Here is a 16,869-nt window from a genome sequence, read left to right as displayed (position 1 = left end):
CCACTCAGCCACTGCTATAGTACAGAATAATATGTGTAATTAATGCAGTTTTGCATTACACTTAAAACCTTGTCTCTGCATTCTAAACTTAAATATTATTATTTGCAAGCTTTTAATTTTTGGGTGAAGTATAAAAGTTATCGTGTAAGTTGATAATTGTGTAGAACCAGATTGTTTTAAAACACCTTAAACTGGGTGCTGACCATTGCTAAATGAATCTACAAGGACGTTCATCGGAGGATCAGATAACACCCGTTAGATTATTCACACTGTATTTAGATAAGTTGCCTCCAAGTAATAGAACAATCGGTTGCTATGTAAATATCATATTTGCACTTTCCATTACAACAAGTCAGTATACAAACTTGATCTTTAAACAAATTTTCTCCAATAGAAAGACCTATCGCCAAATCAAGTCGTTTGATTGAAAGAATATATTTATCTTAGGTCAATCTCAATCCATCACGCAATCGCTTGATCACGTTTGTCAGGGGGAAAAACGTACAATAATATTTAAAGATGTATTTTTCATATATACCCTTCAAATGACTTGTACCGTCAAGGATACGAGCAACCCATAGGGACATATTTGAGTCATTTGTTCTTTTTTTATATAGTACCTACGTAAAGATACCATGGTGGAAGAAGAGGCTGGAAAGTCCATGTCTTTTAGCACTATATTGACGATAGTTTACAAATATCTGAGGCAACATCTGCTTCATACGATTGATGTAGCTGTAAAGTCCGCCTCGTCGGAATCCATCGCAGCCAACTTCCGGGTCGAGTACATCTTGACAGTGCCTACGAAATGGATTACTGTATCCAAGGACATGGTTATCACCGCCGCAAAGATGGTAAGCATAATCTATATCGAATCTTCTGATATTCATACAGCAAATGAACCAAACAAAATATATTTATTGTAGGCATAAATTATCATTTCCATTTGAGATGTAAATCCCCTCTTCTTCTTTTATAACCATTACATGCTGATGAAAAATAAATGAAAAAAGCTATAGGCTAACGTAATTCGTGTGAATTTCGTGCTCACCCTCATCCAATGCTGAAGTATGGAGCAGAATTTACTTAAATGCATAAATGGAGAGAATACAACAATGTCACAAACTAATCCAACTTGTTTTTTATTTTCTTACGGTACTGAATAGCCACTTTATATTCTCCGTGTGGAAGTTAGACTATAAGATAATCTATTTCTCACCCATGCGAAAGAGAAGTCTACCTGTTTTGCTACTCTTACTTTTCCCATCTCATCATGGTTATCTCAGACCTGTTGTCTCAGTCATGGTGTCCACGCGGTAGGAACTACTTTTATAATACTTTTATAAAGAAACACTTAATGTCTTCGGATTATCCTGATGGAATTGTTATAAAATCCAACAACAACGACAACTTTTATATAACAGTAAGAAATTTACTCATAAAGCAACTTAAGGTCTTTCCAATGTCGATAACACCATATACAACATTTTCACACACACACACACACACACACACACACACACACACACACACACGAGCTATTTGATAGAGCTCCAGACACAGAGGCAATACACATAACTGGTCACACAAAGCAAACTCTTTCAAGTGCTGCTGCAAAGCTGGAAATAAAACAGAAATGTGTTTTCTATAAAGTGAACAGCTTATTGACGATATTGAGAGAATCTGGGCTGTACGTAACCTGTCCAGAGAACTCGAATAATTTGATTTCACACCTCTGGCTTTTTGTCCGTCCAGCAGTGGGTGAACATAGCTCAGTATATTTTCTAAAAGCGGCATATAAAGCACGGTAAGTCACCCTCACCTATTATGATGTTGATTGGTGGTTACGGGGCTGATATCGCATACTCATTAAAACATTCCAAAAACGGCAGCCAGTCTTGGCTGCACACATCAGTGCACATTTTATACACTTACCGGTATTTCTCGCGGCTGTGGAGATTCCGTCAGCGGAAGGGTTCTTTTGGTGACATTTACATTATATTTCCGGAGTAAATCCTATGTTTGAAGACTTGTAAATCAACGTGGAATAGCAATATCCTCTGCCCTGTGGATATTTTGAATTTCGGGCTGAATATGGATGTTACCAATTACGAGTATGTGTCTAAAGCAGATGTAGGTTTCTTTCCGGAAAGATCTGCATGCAGAAAAATTGCACAATTGAATTAACAGATGACATCATACCCACATATCATCCGTCGTCAGTATCAAAACATATTTGGATGGTTGATTTATCGACAAATATAGCTAGATTCCATTTAGATAATTATTCAGATTTTCATAATGCCTAACGAATACTGCGCTTTCAATCTGCTAACCTAATTGTAAAGGTGCAGGGTTATTTTAATTTAGTTGGCAAACATTGGGTGAGAAAAATAGTATATGTCCTTGACTGTACTAAGGCAAGGAACTCCCAATCGCGAGGTTACATTATTTGTCTCCCCACAGGGCTATGCACGGTCCTTAGAGATCCAGGTTGAGCGAGGGCTTACAAAGTTCTGTAAAATATACTATTACTGAAAGGCGGCGCTTATTTCTTTTGTCTGTTTTATTTTCTGTCCGAATACATATTATCTATATCATAAAGCCTATCACCACTATTTGTGCAGTAATACCTAACATATTTATAATGTACTTCAGATTCTGTAAAATGTATTGGTGCAAAGACAGGTAATTTGTGAATATATTTGTGCAAAGACAGGTAATTTGTGAATATATTTGTGCAAAGACAGGTAATTTGTGAATATATTTGTGCAAAGACAGGTAATTTGTGAATATGTTTGTGAAGAAGTAAAAATATGCATGTCTGTCAAGAACATAAAAATATATGATTCTGGTATTTATGAAATAACACTGTATTATGAACAGAGGCTATCATGTCAACCAATCGGCTACTTTGCAAGACTTTCTGGCAAGCGTCTGTTGGAGCATTGCAGTCGCTTGAATAGACCTTCATCCGACCATCAAACAGACCAATCGCTTGAATAGACCTTCGTCCGACCATCAAACAGACCAATCGCTTGAATAGACCTTCATCCGACCATCAAACAGACCAATCGCTTGAGTAGACCTTCATCCGACCATCAAACAGACCAATCGCTTGAATAGACCTTCATCCGACCATCAAACAGACCAATCGCTTGAATAGACCTTCATCCGACCATCAAACAGACCAATCGCGTGAATCTGTAAGATCTTAAACCTACGAATGTTAGGTGAAAGGTTATAAAGATCTCTTAGATCTCTCAGAGTCACTCGAGTGCATGGTTGAGCCAACCAGACCCTCCTATGATATTTCCGGTGCTCATGAGGCTGCATATGTAACTAAAAATGTCTGGGATATTGCCCTGCACGTTCTCTATCGAACAAATTTAGATATTTTTATGTATAACCCTGAAGCAGTGAAAGTAAAGGAAAAGACGACATGTTTTAGCAATATTTAGTACCCCTTCTTCTCAGACATGTATGTATGTATGTATGTATGTATGTATGTATGTATATATATATATATATATAGAGAGAGAGAGAGAGAGAGAGAGAGCATAGACTTTACATGTCTGTTTCTACAGGAATTAAACCTTTCTAACTTTATTATGTTTCAACTAGTTTATTTCAGCTTGTTGCTGTTACTGCTGATACAGTAGTTAAAACATAATAAAGTTAAAAGGTTTAATTCATGTAGAAACAGCCATGTAAAGTTTCGCAAACATAACCGTCTTTCTGTTTTGTTAGTTTGTCTTGTCTATGTTTTGTATTTGCCTTTGAAAAAGACTCATTAAAGAGTTGATAGCGCTCATGCTAGGTAGATACTTGTTTCGCACTGTTCGTTGTCAGTTCATTGCATATATATACCAAATACATTAAAATAACATGGCTTTTAAAGTATCGGTATAAAGCAATTTGATATACCCATACTATTAATATATCAAATTGTGATCCGCCCATGGCATAATAAAACGCATACATAAACATACTTGGAACTGTGTGCTGTTGGGTCTATTCCTATAAATCAATGATGAATTTCCACTCATTAATCATTAGTGAGTTATGAAAATGACGAAAAAGGTAAACTTAATCCGCATTTTCTAAATGAATTTAACACAGTTTAATCTCAATCCCTTCTTTTTCCGTTTTCCATTCCCCTCTCATGCACAAAGGACAAAACATGTATAAATCTGGAGTGAGAGAGAAAAAGAAACTGGGCTGGATAAATGACCTTGAAACTGAAATTGCACCAAGTGACCTAAAATATCGTTCTTCATAACATTATGTTTGCACTTACCTTGGGACCTATCTAAAGTGTTTATATAATCAATGATACAAAGTTGCAATTGCTGGTCGATACAGTAAGTTAAATGTATTGGTTACGGGGCACACATATGTAATGCATTTAAGGCTTTGTTGATGTTGTTGTTTCTTAAACCTATTATCAGGTTCCAAAATATATTATTATTAATTAATATGAAAATATCCAAAGGCCGCCTCTGTCTGTCTGTCTGTCTCTCTCTCTGTCTCTCTGTCTCTCTCTCTCTGTATACCATCGTATCAAGATAAGGGCGAAAATCCATGAAAAGACGATAATATAGGATTTTAGCTTACGTAATACTGTTATAATAAGGGTTGTATCATGGCCTTCTTCTCGTTTCTTGCTATGAGAAGGGATTACAAATTAAGAAATGTATTTGCCCATGGTAAGAGAGAGAGAAGGAGTTCAGGCTCTCTTAACAAGGGTGTCACGCATAACGATGTAGATACGGCTACATCTTGGAGAATGAGGTACGGAATTGCTGTAAGGAAAAGACATAGCTGTTCTGACTCGAGGAACAAACTAATTCTGCGTAAGTCTGCTCTCTATTTTTACACAGATTTTTCCGTACATTTCGGGTCAGAACAAGGCTCTGGACCTTACCCAAGGAAACCGTGAATCATCCCGCTCAGCTCATCTCTTATTGATTTAATAATTTGCATGTTCAGCAGCTTCGCACCAAATCTAAATTGCTGACCTCTAGATACAAGTGAAATGTATTTTATGGATTTCTGCACCTGCCCATAAAGCGCGTACTTTATAAAATATCATACAGTTGTATTACACAAATGGATAAATTAATCTCAGTATATTTTAGTGAAAAATGACTTTCAATATAATTTAATAAAGAATTACTTTCAATACAATTTAGAGAAAATGTCGATCTTAATACTTTTACTAAAAAAGTATGGCCTAATAATACTCTTTGGGTCATTTGAGCCGAGTCCTCGAGGTTCGATAGAGGAAAAAAGTTACATTCATAAAGGAAGGTAAAAGGTGAAAGATCTCAAACACAATGATGATAACATTTTTGAAACACTTGGTAAAATTCAAAATATACAATGCAAAAAACATTGCCAGACATTTGCTGAAGTTCAAGAATACAATGAGAAAAACTACAAAAATCTCAGAAAATGCAAAAGAAACTTAATAGAAAGGACCTTGCACAATATTTAGTAAAATTCCAAAAAACAGAATAAAAAGAACACTTCTCGAAATTCAATAAAATTCAAAATTGCAAGGAAAGAACATGGCACGACACTAAATAAAAATTGAAAGAATACAATGACCCCAAAAAAATGTTTTAAAATATTTCAGTAAAATTCTACGATATCTAGTTTTACGACTAGCCTTGTTAGACGATTATCGCCATAACAAGAGGATTCTAGACGGTTACCAACGTAGACATCCTATGGATCAAGGGTAATTTGCTTTTGTGGTAGTTTCATAACCGAAAGACATGACAGTTTATTAACTTACTGTGTATTTGTTTTGTGCAGGAGTCATTTGAATTTCCTTAAGTGCTAAATATGAGGGGAACGCAGACAGTTGAGGAAAGAGATGTATTCTACCCGGATAAACAAGTTGGGGTGTATATGTGTTAGGACTTGGTCGACAACGTTCTATGCGGTGCTAAGTTCATCGAGGATACACACAACGAGGTCTCACTCGTTTAGCCAAATATTCTTCGACATTATGGGCATCTAGGCATAACTTTTTGAATTTGTGATAAGCAATTTGTGGGTTTTGTAACAATGAAAGAGGTAATTTAGCGGAACGAATTTATAATTCGGCCAGTCCAGTGTAAGCATGGGTTAGAAGTTGATGGAAAAAACCTAGAAAGCTCGGAATCATAGCAGAAGAGGGCACAATACCCGTGAAAAATTGTGCTAATGTTTCCTCAGTGAATAAGAGGTAAGCTGCGATATTGACAAAGTGAAATAAGGAATTTTGATTATTATATAATGTAGTGCCCTTGTCAATCGATAAATATAAGTACCTAGCTATAGTGGTGTCAAATTTATCCATTCGGACAAAAGATCCGCCCAACATCTGATTCTGAATCGTCTGTAACACCGGTGAAAGGTTAACCATTTTTTCGAGTACAGTGGAACGCAGAATAATATTCTTGTTCGTACCGAAAATGAATGTGATAGACTCTTCTATCCTTCACCCATTGCCTTAGCCGATCCTTGTCAAACATGTATTGCTTTAGAAAACGAATCAGTAACTGTCTCCCGCCGCACAATCCATTCGGTGATATGTCCAGTGTTACAGTGCTAGTTTCGACAAAAACACAACATATATAATTTGTGGCCTAATTATTTTCTTATAGAGAAGTCATGGTGTGTCCAAAATAACGTAAGCACAGAAGAGTTGGCTAAAAATTGAACGAAGTTTATATGCAGATTCAGAGCTATACTAAACGATGTTGGCATGGTTACTGTTTACTTTGGTGAGCTTAAAATATGTCCATCTGATATGTAATCGTGGTCGAAAATATCCAGTGACATGAAGGTTATCAATCATCGATGGTCCAGTAATGTTCCAATATGAAGGACATAGACTAAGCTGAAGAATATCAACCATTACACAATGAACTCCCGTAGGAATTCCAAGACGAAGTTTAGTTTGCGCATTGGACTATGAAATCCATTTTTAGACTTGGACAAGAGCAATTGTAAACGTCATGATTGAAACTGAAAAGATCAAATGATCCCAAGTGAGTACATCCGAAACAGTAGTAAACCAATCAGGGGGAGAAGTCGTAGGCGCAGCGGTGTACTGGAAGTGAACTGTAGATTGGACTTTTGTCGCTTGTGCAAGTAACCGTGCAGTCGACAATACTCTAAAATGCCATATGAATGAAACAATTGCCAATGTGTTAAGAATAGAGAAGGAAAACTAATTATAGTCATAATATGTAGGGACCCAAACCAAGATCCGCTGTCAATCGCTATTTCACCACTCAACATTGTTTCTGCTAAAGACGAAAAGAATTTTTGATCGCTTTTAGCACGTGCAGCTATCTTCTTAAGACTTAAATCAATCTTCTCATCTGTCGCGAAAAAGTGTGATATTTGATGCTCATATAGTTTGAACTCAGGAAGAAATAGTCAAGGGATTGTCAAAAGAGGTGTTAGCCAAAATGGCTGCTAAATGTGCAGAATTAAAAAATTGTTGTAACAAAACGACAACATTTAATAACGCGACGTCGATTTTGACATTCAAGTATTATTCCGTCCATGAGGTAAACTAATATTTGATTGGAGGAGATATCGGGAATATGTGGTAAGACGCGGATTGTCATAAAACGAAAGCTAAAAGTCTGATGGGTATTATCCTTATCATCCAGAAAGAGACTATTGATACATTCAGGCTGAGACAAGGGTTTAAGTGTAGGACGGATATTACAGTGTAAAATGTCCTTACCGGTACATTGATTTAAGATTGAGAACGCTAGTGTTGTGTAAAATTGATGGTCATCAGATGCAAATATTATATGGGTAAATCAAGTAATTGTGTAGCGTGTGTTGATGATGCGTTAATTGGGACCGGAAATGATTGAATTCGATACGTCTCGGATGGCCGCTGTTGAAACGAAATTGGGATCTGTAACGCAATATACAGGCCGCGATCTTTACGCGTCGCTATAAATGACCCAAACTGATAATAGTAATGTGGATCTTTCGGCGTTATTGAATAACCCGGATAATCGGTATATATAATGGTCTCGATTTTATTCATCGATTCCCCTAAAATATAAGGTGGAATCAATATAGCAGGTAACTTGCCTGCCGCTGAGATTCCAGCATTTGAGCGGCAATGACTTCTGATTTATGATATTGTTGACGTGTATTTCCTCGTTTTCAGTCATCTCTTTCTCTAATAGGAGAAGCGTTCTCGAGTTTCGACCAACAGCCGTTAACATATTATTAAATCGATTATCGACTTGTGAGATATAGGAGGAAAAATAACTCCATGTCGAACAAGAGCACCTAGAAGTTTATTTTTCAGCATATTTATGTGACAGGCTAATGTGGCAACGTCTCCCGTTGTGGCCAACCCAAATAGGTGTTTACCTGTTTCACAAATGAAAGGCAAAATTGCTCTTTTTGACACATTTGAAAGTTGAAAAGCACCTTCTGGTATTAACTCATTAATTAATGAGATTATTGTATTAAACTGTGCATTCATTGTATGAAGTATTGCATTTATTTGCTGAGAAGTCAATTTTCGTAGCTACATTTTACACCTTTAACACAATATTCTATAGGTTTAACCGAAATGTTCTCTGGAAGCTGTGTTTGAAAAGTGTGGATCCACTTGTAGGCTGAACAATATACTGGTGGGAGAGACTGGAAGATAACTCCATAGTTCAATCTTTGCTCATCCACTGCAAACTCTGTATACTGAGTCAGAAAAAGCAGCACTACGACCCAAAGCCACATTCCACCCATACCTTAAAGAAAACGGATCATTATAATGCTTAAACCTGTTGGCGTGTACAAGTGATTTCATTTCTTTATTGCAGGAACAACTGCGTCATCTGTAGGTGTTATTCGGACCTAATTGAGTAATGTAATATGGACCCTACAATCGGGGGGAGGGGCTAAAGCTTTTTTGTTAACCTTACGGGTATATGAGAGATTTGTAGGTGAACATAATCTCCAACGCAAAAGGACGGTTCCTTTGCTTTCTGATCTAACTTTTGTTTGATTTTGTTTTGCGCTTCGCGGGTGTTTGCTTTAGCTAGTTCTTGATTTTTTTCGAATTAACTGAACTATGTATTGTTGTTTCTGTTTCTTGACAGTCTCTCGAGGTGTAAGAGACACATCTAAAGGTAAAGTCATTCCTTTTCCAAAGACTATGTAATAAGGCGAATAACTAGTTGAGTTAACTGCTGGGCTCATTCGGAATGCCATCATTATGCTGGACAGTAGTGACGGCGAATCATCTTGGTGTTTACTAAAGTAGGCCCTTAACGATTGCCTATTTGTGCTATTCAAACGCTCACACGCAAAGTTGGTTTGAGGGTGATATGAACTGATATGGTGACGTGTTACTTGAAATAGTTCAAGTGCGAGGACAATTTGAGACATAAAATTTCGTCCTCGATCACTGACAAGTGTTCGCGGTGCACCACAATGTGTGAAGATTTCGTTGTACAAAACACTGGCGATTTCCGTTGCTGTCTGAGAACTCAAGGGAAATGATTCACACCAATGTAACAAACTGTATGTCACCAATAAGATATACTGGTAACCTTCCTTACTTTTTGGCATGCACAAAATCTCCTTGTGCCACTGAGAAAATACATCTTCCGAAGGCAATGGGTGCAATGAAGCCTTTCGAGCATTTGTGTCCCGTTTAATGAGTTGACGTTGAAAGCATGATGTAGTGTATTCATACACATTTTGATACACTTTAGGACAAAATTAGTTTTGTTTGATAGCTAGATATGTCCTTTGGAAGCCTAAATGACAACCACCTGCTTTTGAATTGTGATAAGACAGAAGGATATCGTGTTTCCAATTTTTTGGTAGAGCAACTTGCTTTATGAGATGATCTGAGGAAATTTTGCGTTTTGCACGAGGCTGGAAAAAATTATGTAAGACACCACTGATAAGTTTATACTGACTTGCTTCATACGGAATAGCTTTTGCGCGACGAGTATTGTCTGGTAATATTCCTTGCTCTAAGTAAACATACATGTCCTTGAAATTAAGGCACTCGCGCTAATATTGGGCGATATATGGTAGTTCTGAAGAACAATCACTGAATGTGCTGTAATTAGTGTGCACTGCAGATAGGATTTGGATATCTTCGTCAGTGTAGTATAATGTAATTTCTGTTAATTCTTTTTCTATAGACTGAACGGTTAGCTGTGATTGAGTAGTCTGTGTGTATATGTAACCTGGAGATATCTTCAATTCACTGTGGGTGTTATCAGTTTGTTCGTAGTGTCGACATGATAGTGTACCAGCATTTGTGTTTTTATGTCCTGGTCTTTATACGATGTCGAAATCGTAAGCTTGCAAACGAAGTGATCAACAAATTAATATATCTGAAGTGTGTTTTGCGGTCTTAAGCCACACTAGTGCTTTGTGATCTGTAATGACAGTAAATTTCTGATGTGACAGGTAAACATGATATGTTCGGATACCCTCCAAAACAGCTACACATTCTTGTTTAGTAACTGGCCAATGCTTTTTATTGTTTGTTAAAGCTCTTCCACCATAAGCAATAACATGTACCTTATCATCTGTCCCTATTTGAGACAAAATATTCTCTATAGCTGTGCCGCTTGCGTCATATGTGAGTCTAAATGGTTTGTTAAAATCAGGATAAGCCAAAATAGGCGTTGAGATCAGAGCTGTCTTAAGAATTTCAAATGCTTTTTGACACTTATCTGTGCAAAGTAATAACTGTCTTTTCTAAACAATTTATTTAATTGTGTTGTTATAGTAGAATAACGGTGAACACATTTCCTGTAATAATTGCACAAAACTAGAAAACTCCTAACATTTTTCTGTGTTTTAGGAACAGGAAATTGTGTAACTGTATTTATTTTCGTCTACTATGATTCCTTTTGTTGAGAATTTATGACCAAGATAAATAACTTCAGATGCAGAAAATACATATTTTGAAGGTTTGAGTGTCAAGTTAATTGACGTAAACTATCAAAGATGAATTCAAGATGTTTGAGGTGGTCTTAAAATGAATTGGAAAAAATGATAATGTAATCAATGTATGCAAGACATGTTGACCATTGTATACCCCATTGTATATCCCTAAGAACATGACCTAAAAGAACACAATAAGCGGCGGGTGCATTTCTGAGCCCATACGGATTACAATCCATTGGTAAAGACCATGTGATGCTATAAAAGAGCTCTTATGTTTGGTCAATGAGTCCAGTTTAATTTGCCAAACTACTGAATTCAAATCTAAAGTACTGAAAATACATAGTTGAGTTTGCCCAACTGCATCAATGACATCTTCTAATCGTGGAAGAGGGAAAGTCATCGGTTGTGTCGCCTGATTAATTTTGCTATAGGCAATAGCAAAACAATAGTCAGTTTTTCTTGGTGAGCAATACAGCTGGGGATGCATAACTAGATGAACTGTGTTCAAGTAGTTGATGTTCTAATAATTCCTCTACCTGTCTATCAATTTCCGTATTGATGTTCGGTGCCGCACCGTAAGGTTGACAACGAATCGGCATGAAATCACCTGTTTCGTTTTGATAAGTAAATACGGTAGTACTACCCAATTCGTCTAATAAACAGCAAAACATCCCTATGTTGATTCACAAATAAGTGAAGTACCTGATTGGGGTTTTCTGTCAAATCTGAAGAATGTAAATCAAAATTAATTGGTTATTGTGGTTGACTAGATTGTGCATTCAGGAGGTTAGGTGTGTCATTCCTTTCAAGAGTGTCCTAATCAATTGTAAATATTGTTTGTGGGTGTAGTGCGTCCACACATACTAATACGGTATTGGCACATACATGCAAAGCCATTACAGTAGGGTTAACAATTTCTAAAAAGTTGTTTTTGGCAACTGTCAAAATTGCTCTAGCTGGAAGAATTGTAGAGTTTGGCATGCTATAAGACGGTTCAAGTAAAAAAAGACGTTCCTTTTGGAATCTTATTGATACGTACTGCGATTGTGCTTACTGGGTTAGGCTAAATGATCGTGAATTTCGTGGCGGGTGCTAGACCAGACTGATATTGAACTGAATGTATAGTTACCGTATCGTCTAGCAAGGAGAGCATTTGTTTATCTAGATTCACGACAGCTTTTTATTTAGTCAAATATTCCATACCCAAAATCATCGAATGATGTATATAAAAAAGGTACAACGTAGAACGAATGAGAGAAGAGTATGCCTGCTATTTTTAAATCAAGTTGAACTAGACCCAAAACACCATGATGTTCACCAGCGTCTCCAACAATTTGGGTAATATGTGATTTTTGAAACTGACGTGAATTAAACCTGCAATATGAAGGAAAATTAAATTAATGGCCGAAATAGTCGCGCCTGTGTCTGCTAATGCATGTGTTGGTTTGTTTCTAACAAAGCTGGAACAAGGTTTTTCTGAATAGGTGTGACTAAGGTAATTTGTGTCCTCTCGTGAGATGTGCATTCCTATTTTTTCGGGTTTTCATGGACAGACCTTTCTTGTGACAAAAGTGACACTATACATTGCGTGCGCGACAGACTGAACGTGACACACATTGTCCGCCACATCCAAAACAAGGAGTGGGAGGACGACTTTGTGGTTGTGGCTAGTAGCGCGTAGGTGAGTTGCTATGATCAATATATTTGTTTGGAAATGCTGGTGGCTGTGCTTGAAAAGTTGTATTTTGTCTGTAATACGTACCGCGCTGTTGGTAGTTTGAATGTTGAGGGAGAAATTGCTGTTTAATGGCATTAATATGTGCATGTGTTTGAGAGTACGAATTGATGTATTTGTTTTGTTTCGAGTTTGCAACCTTAACTTTATCTTTGAGTTGTTTTACTTCATCTAAAACTGTGTAAAGGGCAGACAGGTCAGTGTTATCAGTAGTGACAATGAATTGTTCAGCTATAACTGCAGCTTGGCGTAAATCTGCCGTGTTTGTTGGATTTTTTTATCATTACGATCCTTTCGAGGGAACGTTTCAATCCATTCAATGCCGCCGCTAATAAAACTTGACCTGGGTTAGTTTTGTTAGTTGCGATTGGTAAAAGGCGACTTATATAGTCCATAACTGATTAAGAAGACCCTTGCTGAGTTTGCAAAATTGATAGATCTAGAATGACATCATCATTGTGAAATATAGATTTAAAAGCCGTGACTAGAATGTGTCAATTGTTTCTAGCAGTATCTGGTAAGGTATCGTGCCAGATTTTAGCCTGCCCGTGAAGATGAAAAGAAAAAGAATTTAAAACCTTACCTTTTGACAATTCATAAACTTAGTCTATTGTACAGAATGATCTAACCATTCACAAGATTCTGAGACTGATCACCCATAAAAAAAACCATCTAATTTGATAGCAGAAGACATACCTGTTTGCGAGAAACGGTTGTTTCCAAAAATATTAACACTCCTAGAAAAATATTCTGGCGGAGTTAAAGTTACATGCACTGAACTAGACGGCTAAGCACTAAATGTTCTAGTTTCTGACACAGCAGGCAATATTTGTGTAATATTCAGTGGGTTTTGCCGTAAAAAAAGTTCTTTTTGGAGTCACACGTACTGGCAAAATTGTCACAAACGTTGGCTGTAACTGGCTGAAATTTTTGAACGTTGCTGTGGTCACATCAATTGGGCGCCGGGTCACTGGTGCTGACCTTGGCGTTTGTGGCGTTATGTCAGTTGAACCATGGTCGAATGGAAGCTGAATCACAGGTACGGACCTAGGTGTGGACAAGGTACCTGTTGACCATGTTGAAACGGTCTACAAGGTGGTCAGTGGTGGGTTGATTGTCAATGGCGATGTGTAGATGGTTCTTGATCCATCCAATAGGAGCGAAGTTGTGGGAATCAGGAATCTATCTTGTGAATATGGTGGAGTTGTCGCTTCTGGAGTTGATGTAGAATAGCTGGGCGGCGTGAAGTCTGATGGTCTCAAGAGTTTCGGTGCGAATCTATTCCGTAGACCATAACTATGCGGTGTGACACATTTATTCATGATATTTTCTCTAATTGTTTATTCTGCACCAACTGTTATGATAAGGTTTGTCTCATAACCTTCTTCTCATATCTTGCTATGAGAAGGGATTACTCACAAGTTAAGAAATGTCTTTTCCCATGATGAGAGAGAGAGAGAGTGTGTGTGTGTGAGAGTGAGAGAGAGAGAGAAGGAGGAGTTCAGGCTCTGTTAACAAGGGTGTCACCCATAACGGTGTAGATACGGCTATATCTAGGGGAATGATGTACGGAATCGCTGTAAGGAAAAGACAGAGTCTTCTGACTCGAGGAACGAACTAATTCTGCGTAAGTCTGTTCTCTACTTATACGCAGTTTTGTTTGCGTACATTTCGGATCAAAACAAAGCTCTCGACCATTGCCATGTAAACCGTGTGAACCAACTCGCTTAATTCATCCATTATTGATTTAATAATTTGCCTGTTCAGGAGACCTCTAGATACAAGCGCGATCTTTATAAAATAACATACAGTTTTATTACACAAATAGGAAAAAATTAATCTCAATATATTTTATTGGAGAATTACTTTCAATATAATTTAATGAAAAATTACTTTTACTAAAATTTAGAGAAAATTTCAATCTTAAAACTTTTGCTAAAATATTATGTCCTAATAATAGCATAACGTCTCATGAAGAATGATGGTAAATATTAAGTCAAACCGACCAAAGGAAAAGAGAGAGAGAGAGAGAGAGAGAGAGAGAGAGAGAGAGATAGAGAAAGAGAGGAGAGAAACAAAGTTACAGGCGCTAGTAATGTTAATTATATCAGAATAATGACTTAAATCAACTGTAAATACATTCGACTACTTTAATTACCTCTTATTCGTTCGTCTGTTCGCTTAAATTCTATTCCACGTTAATTTCCCTGCGTCTGTTCGTATTGCATTGATAAGCATTCAGTATTCAAGAATCAGTGTGTCTGTAGGCCTAGTACTCTACTTTCTTCATTAAAACCATCTTTCATGTATAAATCATAAGTGTAACTTACATCGATTTAATCAATGTGAATAAAATTAGAAGCTCAAAAATGAAGACAATCAACTTATCAACATGAAAAGGTGCTTTTGAATAGGCACAAAAAGGCAGAACTACATTTTGTAGCGGACACACTCGGCAGGGATATGAGTTCGTTCACCCAGTCAATACACAGATGCCTCTCATCAGTCTAACTCCATTAAACTGGCAAATAATGTATTTGTATGTGATATAAATAAAATGTATGTATAGTATGTACGCTGTATCAATGATATACCACTCGTTGTATAAAGTTTTCATTAAAAGGAAACTCGGCAAGCCTCGTTTCCTTTTAATGAAAAATTAATACATCTTTGTGGTATATCATTGATACAACGTACGTACTATACATATATCATCAATCTTCCTCTTTAGTTTCTTTTCCAACTCAGTTTTTCTTTGATGTTTATATTTTAACTTTAAGTTCTGCTCATTTGAAAGTAGTCCTTGCTTCTGCCGATTATACAAACCAACGAGGTCATAATTTATGACATCAATTTGGAACTTCAAATGTAATTGAACAGTTGCATTTTTCAATGTAGCCAAATGGCTTGTGGAAGGCAATGCTTCAGAAGTAATGATATTCAAGACATCAGTCAGTTATTCATTGGACTCTAAATTATTGTGAGTAGAAACCTCTTTTGAAACTGATGGTGCTTGTTTTGTCGAAAAGTTAAGAAGTGATCCTGTTTTGGTAATGGAGATCTCCTGAAGCCCTTGCAATATATGGTTAACTCTTTCAACCAAATCTGTATCATTCTTGATACTATTCCACTTAATAATAAGTTCATCTAGGCACATGTTTTTGGTTTTTGTAGGATATTCTAGCACATAAGCATTAAATAAAGAATGATATAATTTATTTTTTACCCTTTTCTACGGGCTGCCAAAAGTCATGAAAATTAAAGCTAATGCAACACTGGACAACTTACGTTGTATGGTTTCAATAGCATAAATGTTACTATTGCCACACGCTGGATCAATCCTCAAAGTTCTTCCCTCCACTCATCTTGTCTTTGTCAGACTGCTTTAAAAAATATCATCAAACTTCAAAGACTCTTTATACTAGTAGGACTGTTTATAATCGACCACTTCAGTGGTGTCAACAAAACGTTTTCAATAAAAGAAGGGAAAAAAGCTAACATTTAATATATGTATTCCCTTTATTAGTGCGGCGCCCCAGAGCGACACACAATATTTCGTCTGAAATAACAATATTAATAAAAGTTGTCAAAGAGAGAACTGCTATCTATTGCGGATGAAAATTAAGTGCGGATGCAGTTTACAAAATCGTTTTTGTTCTGACATTATTTTTTAAAGAAGCGTTCCACACTCATATTTATTATGACGTTATACTTTTAAACCCTCTCCCCCCTCGTCACAAACTTTTGATCCCCCTTTCCCTTTTATTACTTTTTAAAAAAATGCATTTATTGATACAATAATGAAAATTGTACATTTTCTTCTTTTCAATTTGAAAGTTTACAGTGTTTTAATTTATCTGTCAGTATCCAATAATTAAATGCAAAAATATGTTACTTTGAAGAAGAAATAAAGAATCCCAACAACAACAAAAAACTTAATTTAAACAGTGAAATTAGAATTATGTCCCCTGGTACAATTATTCAACAAGAATTCAATATTGTTCTAATTTATATAAGTAGCCCCTTTAACCTACGAGAATTGGTAGATACTAACACCGATACAGATAGTTTAAATAATTATCGGAAGAAAAACAATCATTGTCATAGTATCGTAAGCAGTTTCACCAAGACTTGATAGAATTTAAAAATATATTTAACTTCTATTCCGTTTGGAAAATAAT

At 36.5% G+C, this 16,869-nt stretch overlaps 1 protein-coding gene across 1 annotated transcript in view; it reads left to right on the top strand.

Annotated features, from left to right (window-relative positions):
* Window positions 1–16,869, top strand: part of LOC149797391 (heat shock 70 kDa protein 12A-like) — a 43,421-nt gene that overhangs the window by 14,524 nt on the left and 12,028 nt on the right. Inside the window, exon 3 of the mRNA XM_089960408.1 lies at window positions 618–854. Within this exon, the coding sequence (XP_089816534.1) occupies window positions 618–854 (237 nt within the window). The remainder of the gene's footprint in view (window positions 1–617; window positions 855–16,869) is intronic.

Source organism: Sinohyriopsis cumingii, chromosome 6 (genome assembly GCF_028554795.1).
Source record: "Sinohyriopsis cumingii isolate HCF-2022 chromosome 6, ASM2855479v2, whole genome shotgun sequence".
Lineage (NCBI taxonomy): Eukaryota > Metazoa > Mollusca > Bivalvia > Unionida > Unionidae > Sinohyriopsis > Sinohyriopsis cumingii.
This window is presented reverse-complemented; position numbering and strand designations above follow the sequence as displayed.